Raw genomic sequence first — 16,528 nt, 5'->3', positions numbered from 1 at the left:
CAATCGCGGAGGCTTTTCAAGATAGCATATGTTAACAGTGCCGTTGTTCACTGGCTCCAGAATTCCTTTCTCTATGCTGACTCCATGGGTGCTGGGATGCTGGGTATAGCGCAATTAGTAACAGTATGGAGAAATAGAAAAATATGTGCACATTTAACTCGCATGCAGGCATCTATGTGAAGAGAAGGTTAATGAAATGGTATGAATTTGCGCATTTCGTTCCAGTGTCTAAAGGAAACTGCGCGCGCATGTGCTCTCGCGCACCTGTACTACGCAGTGTAACAAAAATTAAATTAAATAAAATTATGGGGTTTTACGTGCCAAAATTAACCATGATCTGATTATGAGGCCCGCCGTAGTGGGGGACTCCGGAAATTTGGACCACCTGGGGTTCTTTAACGTGCACCTAAATCAAAGTACACAAGTGTTTTCGCATTTTGCCCCCATCGAAATGCGGCCGCCATGGCCGGGATTCGATCCCACGACGTCGTGCTCAGCAGCCCAACACCATAGCCACTGAGCAACCACGGCGGGTTGCAGTGTAACAGATCTCATATTTGTTCGCTTACTTTACAATGAGAAGCATTTCTTGGCGAACTTTTGCCACTATGCCAGTATCTATCTATCTATCTATCTATCTATCTATCTATCTATCTATCTATCTATCTATCTATCTATCTATCTATCTATCTATCTATCTATCTATCTATCTATCTATCTATCTACGTCTTGGTTCTCTCACGATCGTTTCGTTAACTTGGTAGGTACCAAAATTGGCATACTATGACAAGAGTATATGACGAACATAAACGATAGGACATGACATGAATATCATGACATGTGTGTCATGTAGGTTATGAAACAGCCGCCTACGTCTTGGTGCGCTCGTGGTCGTTTCGTTAAGTTGGTGTGCACCAAAATTGGCATAGTATGACAAGAGTATATGACGAACATAAATGATAGGCCGCGACATGAATATCATGACATGCGTGTCATGTAAGTCATGAAACAGCCGGCTTCGTCTTGGCGCTCCCATGGTCGTCTCGTCAACTTGGTATGTAACTGGAATGGGATCGCATATGGGTACTAAATGAAAGAAACACGAAAGGATGATTGTAGAAGTCATAGTCATGACCATGACTAAGCAAGTGTGGCCATGACTCAGCGAAAAAAAATTAACACTCAAAAACCACTGAAATGGGTTCGGAGGTGGGTACTAAGAGACGGCAATACTAAAGGATGATGGTAGAAGTCATAGTAAGGAGCATGACTCAGCAAAAATCACAGTTACTCAGCAAATAATAATTAACACTCAAAAACCACTGAAATGGGTTTGGACATGGATACTTATTAAGGGACGGAAACACTAAATGATGATAGTAGAAGTCATAGTCATGAACATGACTTGGCAAAAATGATGATGGCTCAGCGAAAAATGATTAACACTTAAAAACCACTGGAATGGGTTTGGACGTGGGCACTAAGTGAAGGAAACACCAAAGGATGATGATAGAAGACTTGGTCATGAGCATGACTCAGCAAAAACGACAATGACTAAGCGAAAAAAAAGATTAACACTCAAAAAAGCACTTAACTGGGTTCGGACGTGGGTACTAAATGAAGGAAACACTAAACGATGATGGTAGAAGTCATAGTAACGAGCATGACTCAGCAAAATTGACAATGACTCAGCTAAAAATGATTAACACTCAAAGACCACTGGAATGAGTTCGGACATGGGTACTAAGTGAACGAAAAACTCAAGGATGATGGTAGAAGTCATAGTCATGAGCATGACTCAAACAAAAATGACAATGACTCAGCGAAAAGAGATTGACATTCAAATGCCACTAAAATGGGTCCGGACATAAATGATAGGTAATGACATGAATGTCATGACAAGCGTGTTATGTAGGTCATGAAACAGCCGCCTATGTCTTGGTGCTCTCATGGTCGTTTCGTTAACTTGGGCGGCTCCCCGCGCTCTGCTTCACATAACATCGATTCCCACAGGGCGTGGGATCTGCCGGCTTTTTTCATGTTTCTCTAAATGTAACGTAACGAATTTTCGCATGAAATTACTCATGATTCCATGCACTAAAACAAAAACAAGCGTATGTGGCCTAATGCTTAGAGCATCGAGCCGCTGTGATGACGGACTTCCGCCACCGGACGAGCTGCTTCGTTTTCTTTTTTTTTTTTTTTTTTTTTCTTGTTTCTTAAGGAGTGAGATTGAAACTACTCGTCGAGACCCTGACCAGCGACCAACCGACAGACCACGCAAAACCATTGAATGGTAGACAAAGGAATCTTCGCTTTAAAACTGTAAGAGAGAACACTCAGTGAGAACTGTCATCAATAAACACGTCACGGCCTAGTTCCAACTTCCACCTCCAGCTGACGCAAGCATGGAAAGAAAAAGAAAAAAAGAATGTGATGCGAGTTTAACAGACGATGTCTTATGTATTTTACTTCCTTCCTGCTAAGAAGAAACATCTTTACATATGAGAGAAGTTGAATATTGGGGAATAAACATTTCGCGACTTGTTTTTCTCTGCGCAATCAAGCGGAGCCAGACAAGACATCGATGCCGGGGAGTTCGTATGCGCATGCTAGCGTGAGCGGCCTCTGTGTTTGCTCGTGGCTCGTGAAAAAGTGTGCTTTCTCGGCGTGTTTTTGCGCCCCTGGTGCTTCTAAACGCAGCACGCCTGCGCTAACTCCTCCTGCATTTGACAACGGCAAGGCGACAATTTTCTTTTTCCCCTCAGTATGGCTCGATTTCAAGCATTTCACGCTTATGGCACGCCGGCCGCTGTAGCTGCACTTGAAAGTCAAGCCGCATTGGCGGGATCCTACGGGAAAGCGTTCGTTGACAGCCTCTTGGGGCCCCCAACAATATAAACATTCTTTCGTTCGTGGTTGGCAATGGGGAAAAATACGGTCATCGTGAAACGTTCAAAAATGCGGCGAGCTTTCGCTACGCGGGAGCGTGATGCTTGCGCTTGCGAAACGTGCACACGGCGCCCGACAAAAGAAAACGCGTGGGAGGGCATAAGCCGAGGAGCATGTTGCTCAAAAAATCACGCTCGGGTTCTGAGCGACTGCTTCTTCTAAATAATTATTATGCTCGCAAAAATTTCTCTGTAATACTGTGATATTCGATCATTCGTATCTGCATCAGTAGGCACTTTAAATGATAACCGCTTTTTTCACCGCCCGATTCATGGCCGATTCTCCATGGTGGGTTGCGACATTTCACTAGGGAACAAGAACAAGGACGGCAAACAAGTCCTCGCACCCACGTATTTGCATTGAGTGCGCGCAGAAGCATCTGTGAGCGTGTGGTAAACGTCGGTCTGACTTGCGCTTCCCGATGTCTTGGCATCTCTGTGCACAGTACGTGGCGTCCAATTGCGGAGGCTAGAACAAAGTTTGTGTCAAAGAAAACACGTCATTAGTCCGTGTATTTGCTTTTAAGAGGCAAGTAAAAATGCCGAGAAATGGGGGAAATGCTTGGAAATCATTAAATTATTCGTTGGTATGGTTCCATTGGTATCTCCTCCTAAGACCCCTTTGGTATCTCCTCCTAAGAGACGCAGTTTTTGGTCTAACGGTCTAACAGTGATAACCAAATTTTAAAAATTGTTTTTCGAGTTCATAAAATAACAGTATACGATAAAAAACACATTGAGGATCGATTACATCACATAGTTGTGTTCGGGTCTCAGGAGGATATGACAGCGCGACAGACGAAACACAGAGAAAAGTGTGTGATGTGATGCATGTGATGTGTCAGTGTTCTCTAGGCGATGTTCGTAAAAGCAAATTGCCCTTGTCCGCGATCTCGCCAGGCTTACATGTCTCGCCTCTTCACGCGATGTTCTTACAAAGTTTAAGCATCCGAATGACGCATGCGTCTAATTTAGGTTTTTTTTTTTTTTTTCAGCTGATGCTGAGCCGAGATACGAGAAACGCACCATCATGTTATCGCGAAAGGACACGACGTCGTGTTTCACTGGCTGCTGAGTCATTGCGGTATCTCCGGCAACAACCTCGCTGACGAAGCTACTAGCAAAGCACCCGAAGGAACAAACGTTTAGTCTGTAGCTTTATCGAGTACAGACGCACGCAGTTAGCTAGCGCACCGTCTGACATTGGAGAAGTGGCGCACACCTGAATTCACTCACCACCGGTGGCATTCTCTCGACCATCTATGCAACTGCGGCTGTTACCTGGGCTTCAGCGATATGAGGAAAGAATGCTGTGCCACCAACGCAAGTAAACTTTTTATTGCAATGGCCGATAGCACCGAGTGCAATGTCTGTAGTGTCGAGGAGACTGTAGAATACTTGCTGTGCTATTGTCGCTCCTTTGAAAAATGAAAGACATGACCTCTGCACAGCTCTAAATTAGTCGGACAGAAAACAAGATCTTGGAACCACGGCCTCGCATATCGCAGCGACAAAAGGCCACAAAGGCGCTGCTGTGATTTCTGAAAGCTACTAGACTGAGTAACCGCCGGTGAACTGGCGTTCTCGGCATCCGGAAAACACGGTGTACTGACGCAGCTTGACCTAATATTCCGCTTTATTGTATATTGATGCAAATGAAAAACCCTGCGCTTATCGCCAGCATGTGCCCCTCGTGCGATGCTCTACCGCTATACGGAGGCATCGTCAAATCGACAATGTCATTGTGAATGGAACCCTCGATAACACTTTCATACAGGGCAACTGTTTGTACTGCACGGAACTATCAGATGCTTCTCGTGTATACACAGTCCTAGGGAATACGTTATGGGCATGACTAAATAAGATGTTGGCTGCAGCAGATGGCGCCGGCTAGTGCTTGTCATTGTCACGTGAGCAGGGTTATCGTAAGTGCCAGAACATCAGAATTGCGAAATAATCACATCGAAAAACATCGCAAGCTCACGAAGGGTAAGCAGCAGGGTTGCATTTTAGCGATTTTGTCACTAGATTTAGCGAATTTCTCGCCTCTTTAGCGAAAAAGTTTTCTGTTTAGCGACCAACGGCTTTTCTGGAGATGTTACTATAAATTGAGCTATAGAATTTCGTTCACGTGGTTGTGGTGTTTCTCATGGGGGGAATTATTGATATTTATATTTGCCGTAACATTGAATACTATTCCAGTGGTTTCTCCACGTTGCAGATGGCACTACTGTAGCGGTTCTGTTGCGTACATAAGCTAGAAAGCATGATCATTGCATTGTTATTTTCAGCGCACTCCTTCACTTTGGAAGAGGTTGCTTTATACACTATCTGCGATTTATTTGACATATTTAGTATTTTCACTTGTTGTTATTAGACAAAAGGCAATTTCATTGATTAACATATTCAGTGACATAGTCTTCTGGTTTCTTTTCTCATAAAATCAAATTCTTCTTAAATAGTGAATCAAATGTTTTGTTTATAGTTCTAAATTGTGGGACGGGGAAACGAACATATATAGCCATGCAAGCTCTGTCCGCATGAGCCTCTTTGCAGGTTCCTGCACGGTGCATGAATTCAACCACTGTTTTCATGTGAGAAGCACTAGAAGATTGAAGTTTATTTTTGGTAACCCGAAGGTGTCTTGAACTGCTCATGAATGAATTACTGGTCAGCTTGTATTGGGTGTTCGTTATTTTAGTAGATATGAGTTACTAGAACTTGGTCCGACTTTGATAAAATGTGCAACTCGTTCATTATATGTGCTTGCGTTTAATTCTTGTTACATTTGAGTGATTAGGTTGATAAGTATGCTTTGCTTTTCAGCATCTCCCGTCTGCCTTATTTCCTGCCTTTTGCAGGATATTTGAGCTCGATGCAGCTTCGCCACTGCTCGTAAAAGAAGTCACTAAAAGCTAGTTTCAGAAGTTGAAAGGACCGGGATGTTAAATAATAAAGGATTGTACTTATGCCTAAATATGGGGCGGTGCTTAATCCAAGCTGTCAGGGTTTGTAGATCCAGACTGTGTATGTCAAAAGCCTGCAAGGCTGTCAATTAGAATATCGGTTGTCCCCGTTTGCTTTCTAGTACACGCCGCTCTCTTCCAGTCTCTTAAAGTTACGCCTAACATTCCTTATTCCATTGCTTTGTGCTGTCCTTAACTTACTCTCGAGCTTCTTTGTTAACATCCATGTTTCTGCCCCATGTGTTAGCGCCAGCATGCTGCGTATACAAAGGCATAATTACCATCCTTTAAAGTTAACTACACACGGAATTTATTAAATAAGCTTTCAGTTACATTTCTCCTTAACAAGCAGGGTCAGAACTGCCTCCACCAGCTGCAATAGAGTAAAATCTACACCAGTGCATTTTTTATTTCGATAGGGTTTGCCGCAAATCACGAAGAATAAAAAAACGTGAAATGAAGGCTTCCAACTCTGCATCGTGTAAGAACTGCAGCAGTGTCTTTGAAATGTTGTTGTCCATGTTGTTGGTCACGTTCCTCGGTCGTCTTTTGTCGACCGCTCCAGCCCGAAGCCTCCGAAGAGAAACTTCCCGCGCACTGATAAGGTTGCGGGGAAGAAGGCAGACACACGGGGGAATCAAGGCGCCCGTGTCCCGTGGGAGGCTAGGCTTCCGTGCTTGGTGGAGAGCACGGAGATCCTACGGAAGGGATGTACGTGTCTGTGCTGCTAGTTGGTCTGCCATGTCGTTGAAACGATTCCAACCATGTCCCTGTACCTATTGCACCTAAGTACTAGGGTGTGACGGCTTGTGGATTCTGTGGATCGCTTGACAGATTTGTAGGCTTCGTGTTACTTGCTTGCTCTAAGCAGCTGCAGTAGAGTAGAGTCATCGTACTACAGTTACTCTTTTTCCACAGAGTAGAGTTGAAGGTGCAAAGAGAAGTCCTCCGCACCACGCTCGACAAGATTGACAGCCGTCCCCTTACGGAAGCCAGAATTCTTGGACCTTGGTCCCAGCCGACGTCGGCACGAACTGCTTTAAAAGCGCTAGTTTGAGTTTTAAAAGAAACAGGACTTATTGAAACACTATAGGTTGTGTGAACTGAGGCGTTCCTTTTTCTTCGTGTTTCTTTTTTAATTATTATTATTCTCTTCTTTTCTAATCTTTTCTCCTCTTACCCGATCCCCCTGTGCAGAATAGCCAACCGGACACTGAATCTGATTAACCTCTCTGCCTTTCCCCTCTTATTTTCCTTCCTTCCTTCTAGTGCTACTCCCAATTCCGGAAGAGGCAGAGCTGGGAGCACATTGAGTGCATGTAGAATAATAAAAAAGAAGCGTCTTATATTTTGACAAGCAGCTACTTTTCTGATAAAGTCGTTTTAGAACTGTAATAGACCATTTGTTCTGAGACGGTACAGAAAAAAAATATAATTGGAAGGCGGTTTATTAACGTTGGACGGCAGGTGGAAGGATTGCACACTACACAATTCAAAGATATGTTTAGTTTAGAACGTACTTATTACAGTAAATAATTAATTAGTAATGGGTTGTATGAACTATCCCCAACTGAGAATTCCCTTCACCATATCAATAACTCTACTATTGGCTTCGCGTTAAGTCTGCCGCGCTTCAATCAGCATTTTGAGGTATCAAACTCGATCAGCGTAGCATAGACGGTACTTCGAACATTAGAGGGTGTCCTTCATTTTCATTTTCCTTATTTCCGCCAAAAAGTTCACTACACGTACACAAAACATTGTTGGACTTTATAGCCATCGTGGATATATGGCGGCTCCCATTTAACAAAATGCATATCTTCAATTTTCAGCAACATAACATACGGCGCACACAAATTTATAAATTTAGCAAGAAGCACGCAACAATCTCATGACTCACAATAATAGTTATTCACACATTTAAAACACACTGCTTTAGGGCTGGTAAAAATTGATTAGTTTTAACATTATTCGGAAAAGAATTCCCAATCAGGGCGTCATTAAATTCGAGTAATCTCTTTCCATAAACATATTCACGTGCAGGCATGTTAAAGTGATTATCAGTGTAAGCTCTCGTATTCCTGGAAGGTAACGTAAACATGCTTAATGGAAATGGTTCGTTCTTAGCTAACACTTGATCAATGACTTGGGCGACCTTGTACATGCATACATTGTTTAGTGCCCATATCCGAAGTGATTTGAAGAAAGCTTCAGTTAAGGCAACTCTGCCGACTCGGCTGTCATTTCATTCCGCTTGCGGCTAGAAGCTAAAATGCTCGTATCCCCAGGAACACCCCCGACCCTTCGGCGTCCCATCAGAGCGCCAACGCCGTGCTCTTTTGCATCGGTGCCGCCGAAGATTGAGACATCACCGGTGGTGCCGCGGCAACCCCCGATGGAGCTGAAAGAACAGTGCATCATCGCGCTAACGTTGTCGCAGGTCGGGCGTCACAAGGCGGCCGGCGACCCGTCAAACAAGGGAGGCGGTGCCGTCGCTAACGCGCCGACGATGTACTGCGCGCGTGGCCCCCCCCGTTGCCACGGTGGGCCGTGGTTGCGGCGTATCTCCTTTCTGCCGAAGCCTCGGTGACCAATTAGCGGGGAAAGGCGCTCGAAGTCTCTTTCTCGCCTCGCATGTTCCCCTTTGTTCCCCACGGACGACGTTGTTGTCTCTCTTACATTTTTTTTTTTTTTCCTCGGCCGAACTTTGGTGTCATCCAGAGGGCGCGAGCGCCCGACCACGAGCTTGTAGGCCGGACAAACACAAAGACACTGAGGGCGCGACACACTACAGACAGAGCAAGCACGAGCTAGAGCGCGAACGCTATTCATTACAGAACTCACTCCCAACCACCTGCCCTTCCTCTTTTCTACATTCCCCAGCGCCCCCATTCTCCCCTTCTATCGCCACTAGTGACGGGAGTGGAAGAAGGAGTGTGGCGGCTGGTATGGGTAGAAGAAAAACCAATCGATAGGGGTTCGTTCCTCGCTCTCCCCCGCGGTGTCCGAGCGCCCCCCAAAAGCGGGGCCGTGACGTCACCTTGACGTCACGGCCCCGGCGCGCAGGCGCGCTTCGGGGGGCCGTCCGACTATTGATCCGCGTTCGGTGCGTTGTGTGGCCATCTTCACCGCCGGGAGAACAGAGCGGGCATGGCGTCGGTGCTGCGGCTCCTAGTCCTGCTCGTGTGCGGCCTGGGGCCCGCCGTCCGCGCCCTGGAGCCGCGCGAGGTCTTCACCAACTCCTTCCTGGTCCGGCTAAGAGGAGACCACGAGCCCCGCGCCGCAGAAGCCGTCGCCAAGCGCAACGGATTCCACAGCATCGGGCCGGTGAGTGTCCGCTCTGCCGCGTGCCGCAGCAATGCGCGAAGGGACCCGCCGTTGGCCAACGCATCGGTCCCCAAACATAGCCGTGCTCGCCCCGGAGCGGCTGGGGCCCCAACAGCTGGGGTTCTCTAGTAGGCCCGTCTCGCGTTCGCGCGGCCTCGACTCGTTATCACGTGCCTCCGACGGTAGTCGTCGTCGAGTTATGCACTTAATGCGACCGCATAGCGTCAAAAGCGAAAGTTGTCACACACTCATCGGCAAACGGCCGGTCCGTGCGGGACGGCAGCAGCTGTCTCCGGACTTGCTTTTTTGCGGTCCCTCAACCAGTGGACGTCAAGGGCAACTGTGTCACTGTCACTCTCCAAAAGCAGAAGCTGGCTCGAAACGCGGGCATCGCGTGCGGGGAAAGGTGTACATGTGTCTTTTTCGTCGATCGGCCCCAGCGTGCCACGTAACTGTACTGCTGCTGTTCGCTGTGCGGCCACTCGCGTTGCACTGACTGATGACACGCGTCGTGCTCGCTCGTCGAGCTGAAATTGTGACAAAAGCAGCGGTTGGTGTCTTCATCGTTGACTGAGAGAACGCGTTATCTCAGCAGAATAAAGTGCTTTCTTGGAAAAACGCGTAGAAAACGCTGAAATCACCGGCTACTGCGCGCGGCAGATGCAAGCCTGGTACTCGAGAAGGTTATCTCAGTATTAGTGATTACTTGATTGTATTGCGCTAAGTATTACACTGACGGAAGAAGTAAAGAACGAACGTAAAAGAACAAAAAGTGGATGTACGTGGCGCAAATTACCAACTCGTTTAATACTCTTAGAGAACAAGCTTATATACATAGTGATTGGGGGGTGGGGGGGGGGGTGTATAGGGGGATTGTGATGCCCATTAACCCTGGCAAACTCGACCTCAGCTTCCATGAGCATGACGGATGGAGTGCTTACACACTTCTCTTACTTTTGCTATCGCAACTGCTTCCTCTATTACTCCCCGTCCACCCCCCCCCCCCCCCCAAAAAAAAAAAAATCATCATATATATAAGCGTGTGCTCTAACAGTACTAAACGAGTTTGTAGATTGCGCCACGTACGTCCACGTTTCGTTCTCTAGTTCCTCCGTCAGTGTAATACTAAGCGCAATACAATCATGAACGTCCACGAGCTAGCCCCGTTCATTGATTTACTAAACAATTATTACAGTATTACGGTTGTTACAGTGTATATTCTATTACAGAAATTGCCGTCGTGGCATGAGTCCTTTCGGTATTTGCTCAATTTCCGCGATCTGCGGATTCTTTAAGAGCTCGTCTATTATAGTGCGACAAGCACTGATGGAAGCTCCGCAACGCTATTTCTACTCGAGCCCGGGGATGCGGTGGTGCCGAACGTTGACAAGGAGAAATTACCTTTGTCTCCAATAATGCAGGGACAACAATAAACGCACAGTATGGCACGATAGACATAGCAGGCGCTTTATGCATCATCTATCATTGATGCTCGCTCGGAGCAGTTCCACTGCATGTGCGGAGAAACACTGCAATGTCCAGTCACCGTCCGCGTCGTTGTCCCCCGAGATCGTCTGTCGCTTCCTCCATTGTCGGTCTCTGAATACGTCGACACTGCGAAAATTATTTACGGCGTTACTGGAAGGTGTGCCATAGTAAACGTTCGCGTGTGATCGCATCAATAAGAATAAAATTCAGAACAACGGTAATCTCGGCGAACGCTGTCGTGAATGCATTGGTGCGCCCAAATATTGAAGATTAAGGACATGAAATGGAGAGGTTTAACGGTTCCGAAACTGTGCAGTGGTTTATGGGGGACGCCTTGTAACACTTTCGGGTTCTTTAACGCGCAACCAAAGTGCAATACACGACTGTTTTTGTATTACGCCTCCGTGAGAATGCATGGTACACGTGCGTTTTACCGGGTCGGGATCAAATCCGCGACCTCAGTTTTCAATGCTAGCAAACTAGTTCTACTAGCACGCTGGAGCAAAGAGCCACGTCTTACGGTCGAGGCCCGTCACATTGGTAAATCCGGCAGCATGTGAGTAAGCCAGCCTTCGATTATCTTTCATAAAGAATCGTCACGTATGAAACGACATCTTCCAAGAGAATGATCACGTGTCCATGACAGATGGTTTAGCGCTACAATTCTCCTCCAGGGCATGCGCAGACAGTTTTTCGTGTTTCCGAATTCCGATTACCGCCATAATGCGACCTCCCAGTTGATAGTCGAGGCTTGTGTTGTCATTTTCAATTCTCCTGTGCACGCGCATTGCATGCATTTCTTTTGAAACCGCTAGAAAGTACTGACCTTGGAAAATGTGCAGCTCGTTCAGTTTGTGACGCATTGTGTTTTGCTTTCATAAAAATAAGATCCCGTGCACGCGCCTAACGCTTAGCTTTATGCTCTTGAACAATCTGTAAGCAAGGTATCAATAGCGTCCTTCTTTTATGTAAGAGTACAGCGACAGTTGCTCGGCGACCCGTTCTAGGCAAATAAGCTTGCGTAACGCCTCAGACTGTTATGCTGCCAACTTGGCACGTGTATGCTGCGACAGTGTCGTTTGGCTTTTAACCATTTTTGCTGTATTTAGCCACAAACTTTTTCAGGCCAATGTCACACGCAGACTTCAATTTTCCAATGTTTTCTCGGCGGCCTGAGAGCATGACGCCTTGCGCAATCACGAAGAACGTTTGGAGAGCCGCTCTAGACGAACTGAGGAGGATTGGCTGACAGATTAGCTTTTCTAGCATACTAACTGTAGTGTATGTTAGCGACAAACTAGTCATGATCTGTGATTATACGAAGTATTTCAATTGTTACTTCGGTAGACCTTTCGGTTCCCAAAACCAACCACTACCATCCTCTTAATCATAACCAAAATAAGAAGGAACCGAATCTCTGTTAAACAGAGATATCATTACAGTGCGCTAACGATCAGTTATCTATGATATTATTGCAAGGTCGCGAAATATTTGCTGACTGACGTGTTCAACAGATACAATACTATTACAGTAGGGCCAGAATTTCTTCAAGCAGTTTTTGTTCCACCAAGAGGTACTAAAATCGTAAACTGGAACTTGAAATTACCAGGAAGGGCTTAACTAAAGTGGAAGCTTATCTAAAGAAACGGACGGATATTTGTTTACGCGAGACCATGCGACAGCTAAACACGAACGCCAAGTAACGTGGCTTGGATGCTGAAAATATATATGGGACAGAATTGCCAATCCGGCTAGTTGTTTGTGATGCGGATACTACCTGCACCGCAAACAAGGATGCGACACAAAGGAAATGGACCACGCTGCGTGTCCAACAGCGCGGCGTTGTTTTTGTCTATTTCTTCGTGTTGCGTTGTCCATTTTGCGTTGCAGGTCATTATATATGGATATATATATAATGCACTACAAATACGTAAGGCAGCGTCGTCACGCAGTCCGGGAACGAGAAAATGCAGGAATATGGAAATTCGCTTTTGTCAACGCAGTCATAGACGATTCATCGTTAGGACCATATTAGCTATAATATATCATGTTGTGGCAGATGTGTGCGTCACGCGATAATACGTTGTCCACTCAGTCAAAGGCGCATCCCTTTAGCAACAGTTACGCAATAGGATAAACAAATCATGAATGCGGACGTGGCGTCAAGGCTAATTTGAAATGGAATAATCTTTTTTTTTTCTTATTAGGCGAAAAAAACAAAAAAAAGTAGGACTGTTTAGGGCCGGCTATCCCAAACACTTCCCCGGAAGGAAAACACAAGGCGAAATCAAGATGAAACTAAGAACCAACACTACCCGCACAATAAAACAAGACACAAACATACAGGTAGTATCACCACGGTTATTCAACACCGTAAGCACGGCTTGTAGTTATTTAGTGCAGTCACAACATCACACACACAATTCGAATCCCGGCCGCGGCGGCCGCATTTCAGTGGGGGCGAAATGCAAAAGAACGCCTAGCATGTCCCGTGAATTAGGGGCACGTTAAAGATCCCCTGGTGGTGAAAATTAATCCGGAGTCCCGCGCTACGGCGTGCCTCGTAATCAAATCGTAGTCTTGGCACGTAACATCTCAAAATTCAATTCAATTCACATCACATTGCGAGAAATCCCACATACCTCTGATCAAAGTACATAAGCACTCAAATTCTTCAACTTGCACGTAAACATAGCAAGCGGAATGGACAACACTGAAATGGCAATGGAATAACAACAGCTGGTCCTCTGGCAGTCCATGAAATCGCTGTTCTCTAAGAAGTCGGCAAGGTCACTGCTGCATGCCTCTGCTTACCAGGACGCGACCGCAGTCTTAACACTGTGTTTCACTGATAATGCTAGGGCCTCCGTCAAGAAGGTTCAAATGGTAACACAGGCGGGACTAATTTTAATCAAATACGTGGCACTCTATAAGAATATGCTCCACTGTAACTTGGAAGTTACTTCCTACGCTATAGCCTAGGAGGGGACGTTCTTGATTCTTTCAATGCGGCACAAAAAGTGGAATGACCTGTCAGTTGAGCAGCATGTGTAGCTAGATAGGTCTTTAAAAGAAATCTTCTTCGCAGTCACAGACTAATGTATGAAGAGTACCTTAACGCTGTGTACACTTATTAGGAACTTTCAGCTTGTCCGCAAACGCGTTACCATTTAAGTGAACGCCGAGTTACGGCAGACGAGAACGAAACTGACAATGATGATGATGACTTCTTGGCATCCCCTTCGAAACTGGGTGGGGACAAATATAGTCCCCTAGCCTGCTTGATTTATTCAGGTATGCTGTACATGTTTTGCATTCTAGCACTATAGCAATGTTAGCAGCGGCGTGTCGGGATGCTTTGTCCAACCCCAACGTGTTAGACGCGTTTATGTTTTACGTTTTACGCCGATTATTTGTAGAATAAAAATAAACATTAACTGCGCACATGTTGACGATTACGTCGACGCTTTACTCCCGCAACTCTGTAAAATGCAGTTGTTTACTACAAACATAGCTTTTACAGCGAATCTGTTAAGGGCTCACTCTTCGATGGTCGCGTCCGGCAATAGAAAAAACTTTCATGGGCCGTATGCTGTATGTGCGAGTGAAAGCGCGCGAGGGCGAGGGACGCGCACTTTCAGGTGGAGCAAACGTACGGCGGAGAGCAAACGCTTCTTCCCAGTGGAAGGGGAGCGGTGGGCGAGGAGGGCATCGAGGCACCCTAGACCGTGCCCTAGACTGTGCGTGTGCGTGGCCGCTTTCCCTCTGCTAGGCTGCCCACTGCGGCGCATGCGCGCAGCCCTGCCGGCCTCCGCCACCTGTACTGCCTCTGACGCCAGTGTTTTGACAGTGGTTGTGTGCGGTCGCACAAAAAGCGCGCGGAACTGTTGTCGTCGGCGGCGGCGTTTTGCCCGCGTTCTCACCGAACGCGCGTGACGTTGGTGACGTGTTTATGAAGAACGTGCCAACCTTTGCCGTACACCCTGTGGTGGTGTACGGTAGCGACCATAAGGTCACGGTCCCTGTGGTCACTAAATAAATGAAAACCACCGGATCATATATATTTCGCATTGTTCAATAGTTCAAATAACCAATTACACCATCACATCTTAATAGTCATAATTGGAAATGCATAATTTCCAATTATGCATTATGCATGGGCTGACAGTTTTCTATCTTCTCTGCTTAAATTCTACGCTACAAGATAAGGCACCACCAACGTGGTTACCCTCGTAAACGTCTCGGGTAGCCTGGTAATCCTTGAAGGGTAATACGCAGAGGGACAAGCTAAAGCACTCTATTACGGAAGGTCAGCGATGTACCACTAGTCCAGAAACATGGGGAAGAAATAGCAGTGTTTATAGACTATCGCATGCAGACACTGAGGTATTAAGACGTCTAAATTTAATATCCGTACATGCTTTCCGTTTAATTCTCAACAAATTTCTGTACCGTTAGTACTGCTAAACCACCTATGACGTAACAGCAAGAGGAGAGAAATAGCGCCAAGCAACCAGATGAATGAGACACAGGGATAAGAGGCCGTGTAAAGGTGACTCGGTGCCTTGCATTTAAATCTCCAACGAATACCACAGGAACTGAAGGTCGATGACCCTTTAATGTCAGCCGCGTGCTGCCAGCCAGCAATTACTGAACCAAAATACGACACCCAAATAATTCAGAAAGACGTGACGGTCGCGTTCTCCAGTAATCCTCGTTGAATGCAATGATAGAGAACAGGTAGATAGATTATACGTTCACGTTCCGGAGTGCACAAAAATGAATTTAAAGGAGAAAAAAAAAAGGTTACTGCGAGTTGGAAGGCGAGGTAATGAAATTCGTCGAGGAGGTCGCCTGCCTATTGCGTAATCCTATCGGGGCAAGAGTTTCCGACGCGCAGCGACGGATTAAAGACGGAGCAGCGACCGTAAATAATGGCGGGTACGGACACTCGCGAATATTTAATTTCCCGTCCGCCTTCTAAGCCGGGCAGTGAAAACCTCCCTGCTGGAGCGGTGCAAGCGTAAACTTCACTCCGCTTTGGTGTTTGATAACACAGCAGCCTTTCAGTGATTGCTTTCGCTATAGTCTCGTGTTGCATGCTCACACTGCAAAATTCGTGTTGAAGAGGCTTAGGTAGGATTAGCAAACGCTGGTTGTTCATTGACACTGAGAAGAATTGGAGTTGAACAGCCCGAAAGTGCAGAGCCGATAACACTTTGGTATGTCATAGTACGAGAAGGGGTTCCGACTGAAGGCAAACGCAGTTTATGGAGGCAGACGATTAGATAGTGTCACAGAGTGAGTGACATAACTTTATTTGAAATCCGGCGATTGGGAAGCCCGGGCCTGGGGCCGCCAGTTGGATAAATTTTAAGGCACCAGGTGGGTTCGGCTGACGCAGTCGTCATCATCGTCAGCCTATATTTTATGTCCACTGCAGGACGAAGGCCACTACCTGTGATCTCCAATTGCCCCTGTCTTGCGCTGGCTGATTCCAACTTGCGCCTGCAAATGTCTTAACTTCATCACCCCACCTAGTTTTCTGCCGTCCTCGACTGCGCTTCCCTTCTCTTGGTAGTCACTCTGTAACTCTAATAGTCAATCTACCCTACGCATTACATGGCCTGCCCAGCTCCATTTTTCCCTCTTAATGTCTTACGGCTGACGCAGAATATAGGGCTAGTTGGGGAACTTTGAGAGGCCTTTGTCCTGCCGTAGGTTTAAGTCGGATGATGACGACGATGAGGATAATGATGATTATTCTAGGAGGAGAAGTAAATCGTTATCTCGCAT

The 16,528-nt window shown here is 46.3% G+C and overlaps 1 protein-coding gene across 1 annotated transcript in view; it reads left to right on the top strand.

The window, feature by feature from the left end:
* Positions 1–9,042: 9,042 nt before the first annotated feature.
* The window catches only part of LOC119464287 (neuroendocrine convertase 2), a 201,264-nt gene continuing 193,778 nt past the window's right edge, over positions 9,043–16,528 (top strand). The window contains exon 1 of the mRNA XM_037725193.2: positions 9,043–9,244. Coding sequence (XP_037581121.1) covers positions 9,068–9,244 — 177 coding nt within the window. The 5' untranslated portion in view covers positions 9,043–9,067. The remainder of the gene's footprint in view (positions 9,245–16,528) is intronic.

This window comes from Dermacentor silvarum, chromosome 9 (genome assembly GCF_013339745.2).
Source record: "Dermacentor silvarum isolate Dsil-2018 chromosome 9, BIME_Dsil_1.4, whole genome shotgun sequence".
Lineage (NCBI taxonomy): Eukaryota > Metazoa > Arthropoda > Arachnida > Ixodida > Ixodidae > Dermacentor > Dermacentor silvarum.
This window is presented reverse-complemented; position numbering and strand designations above follow the sequence as displayed.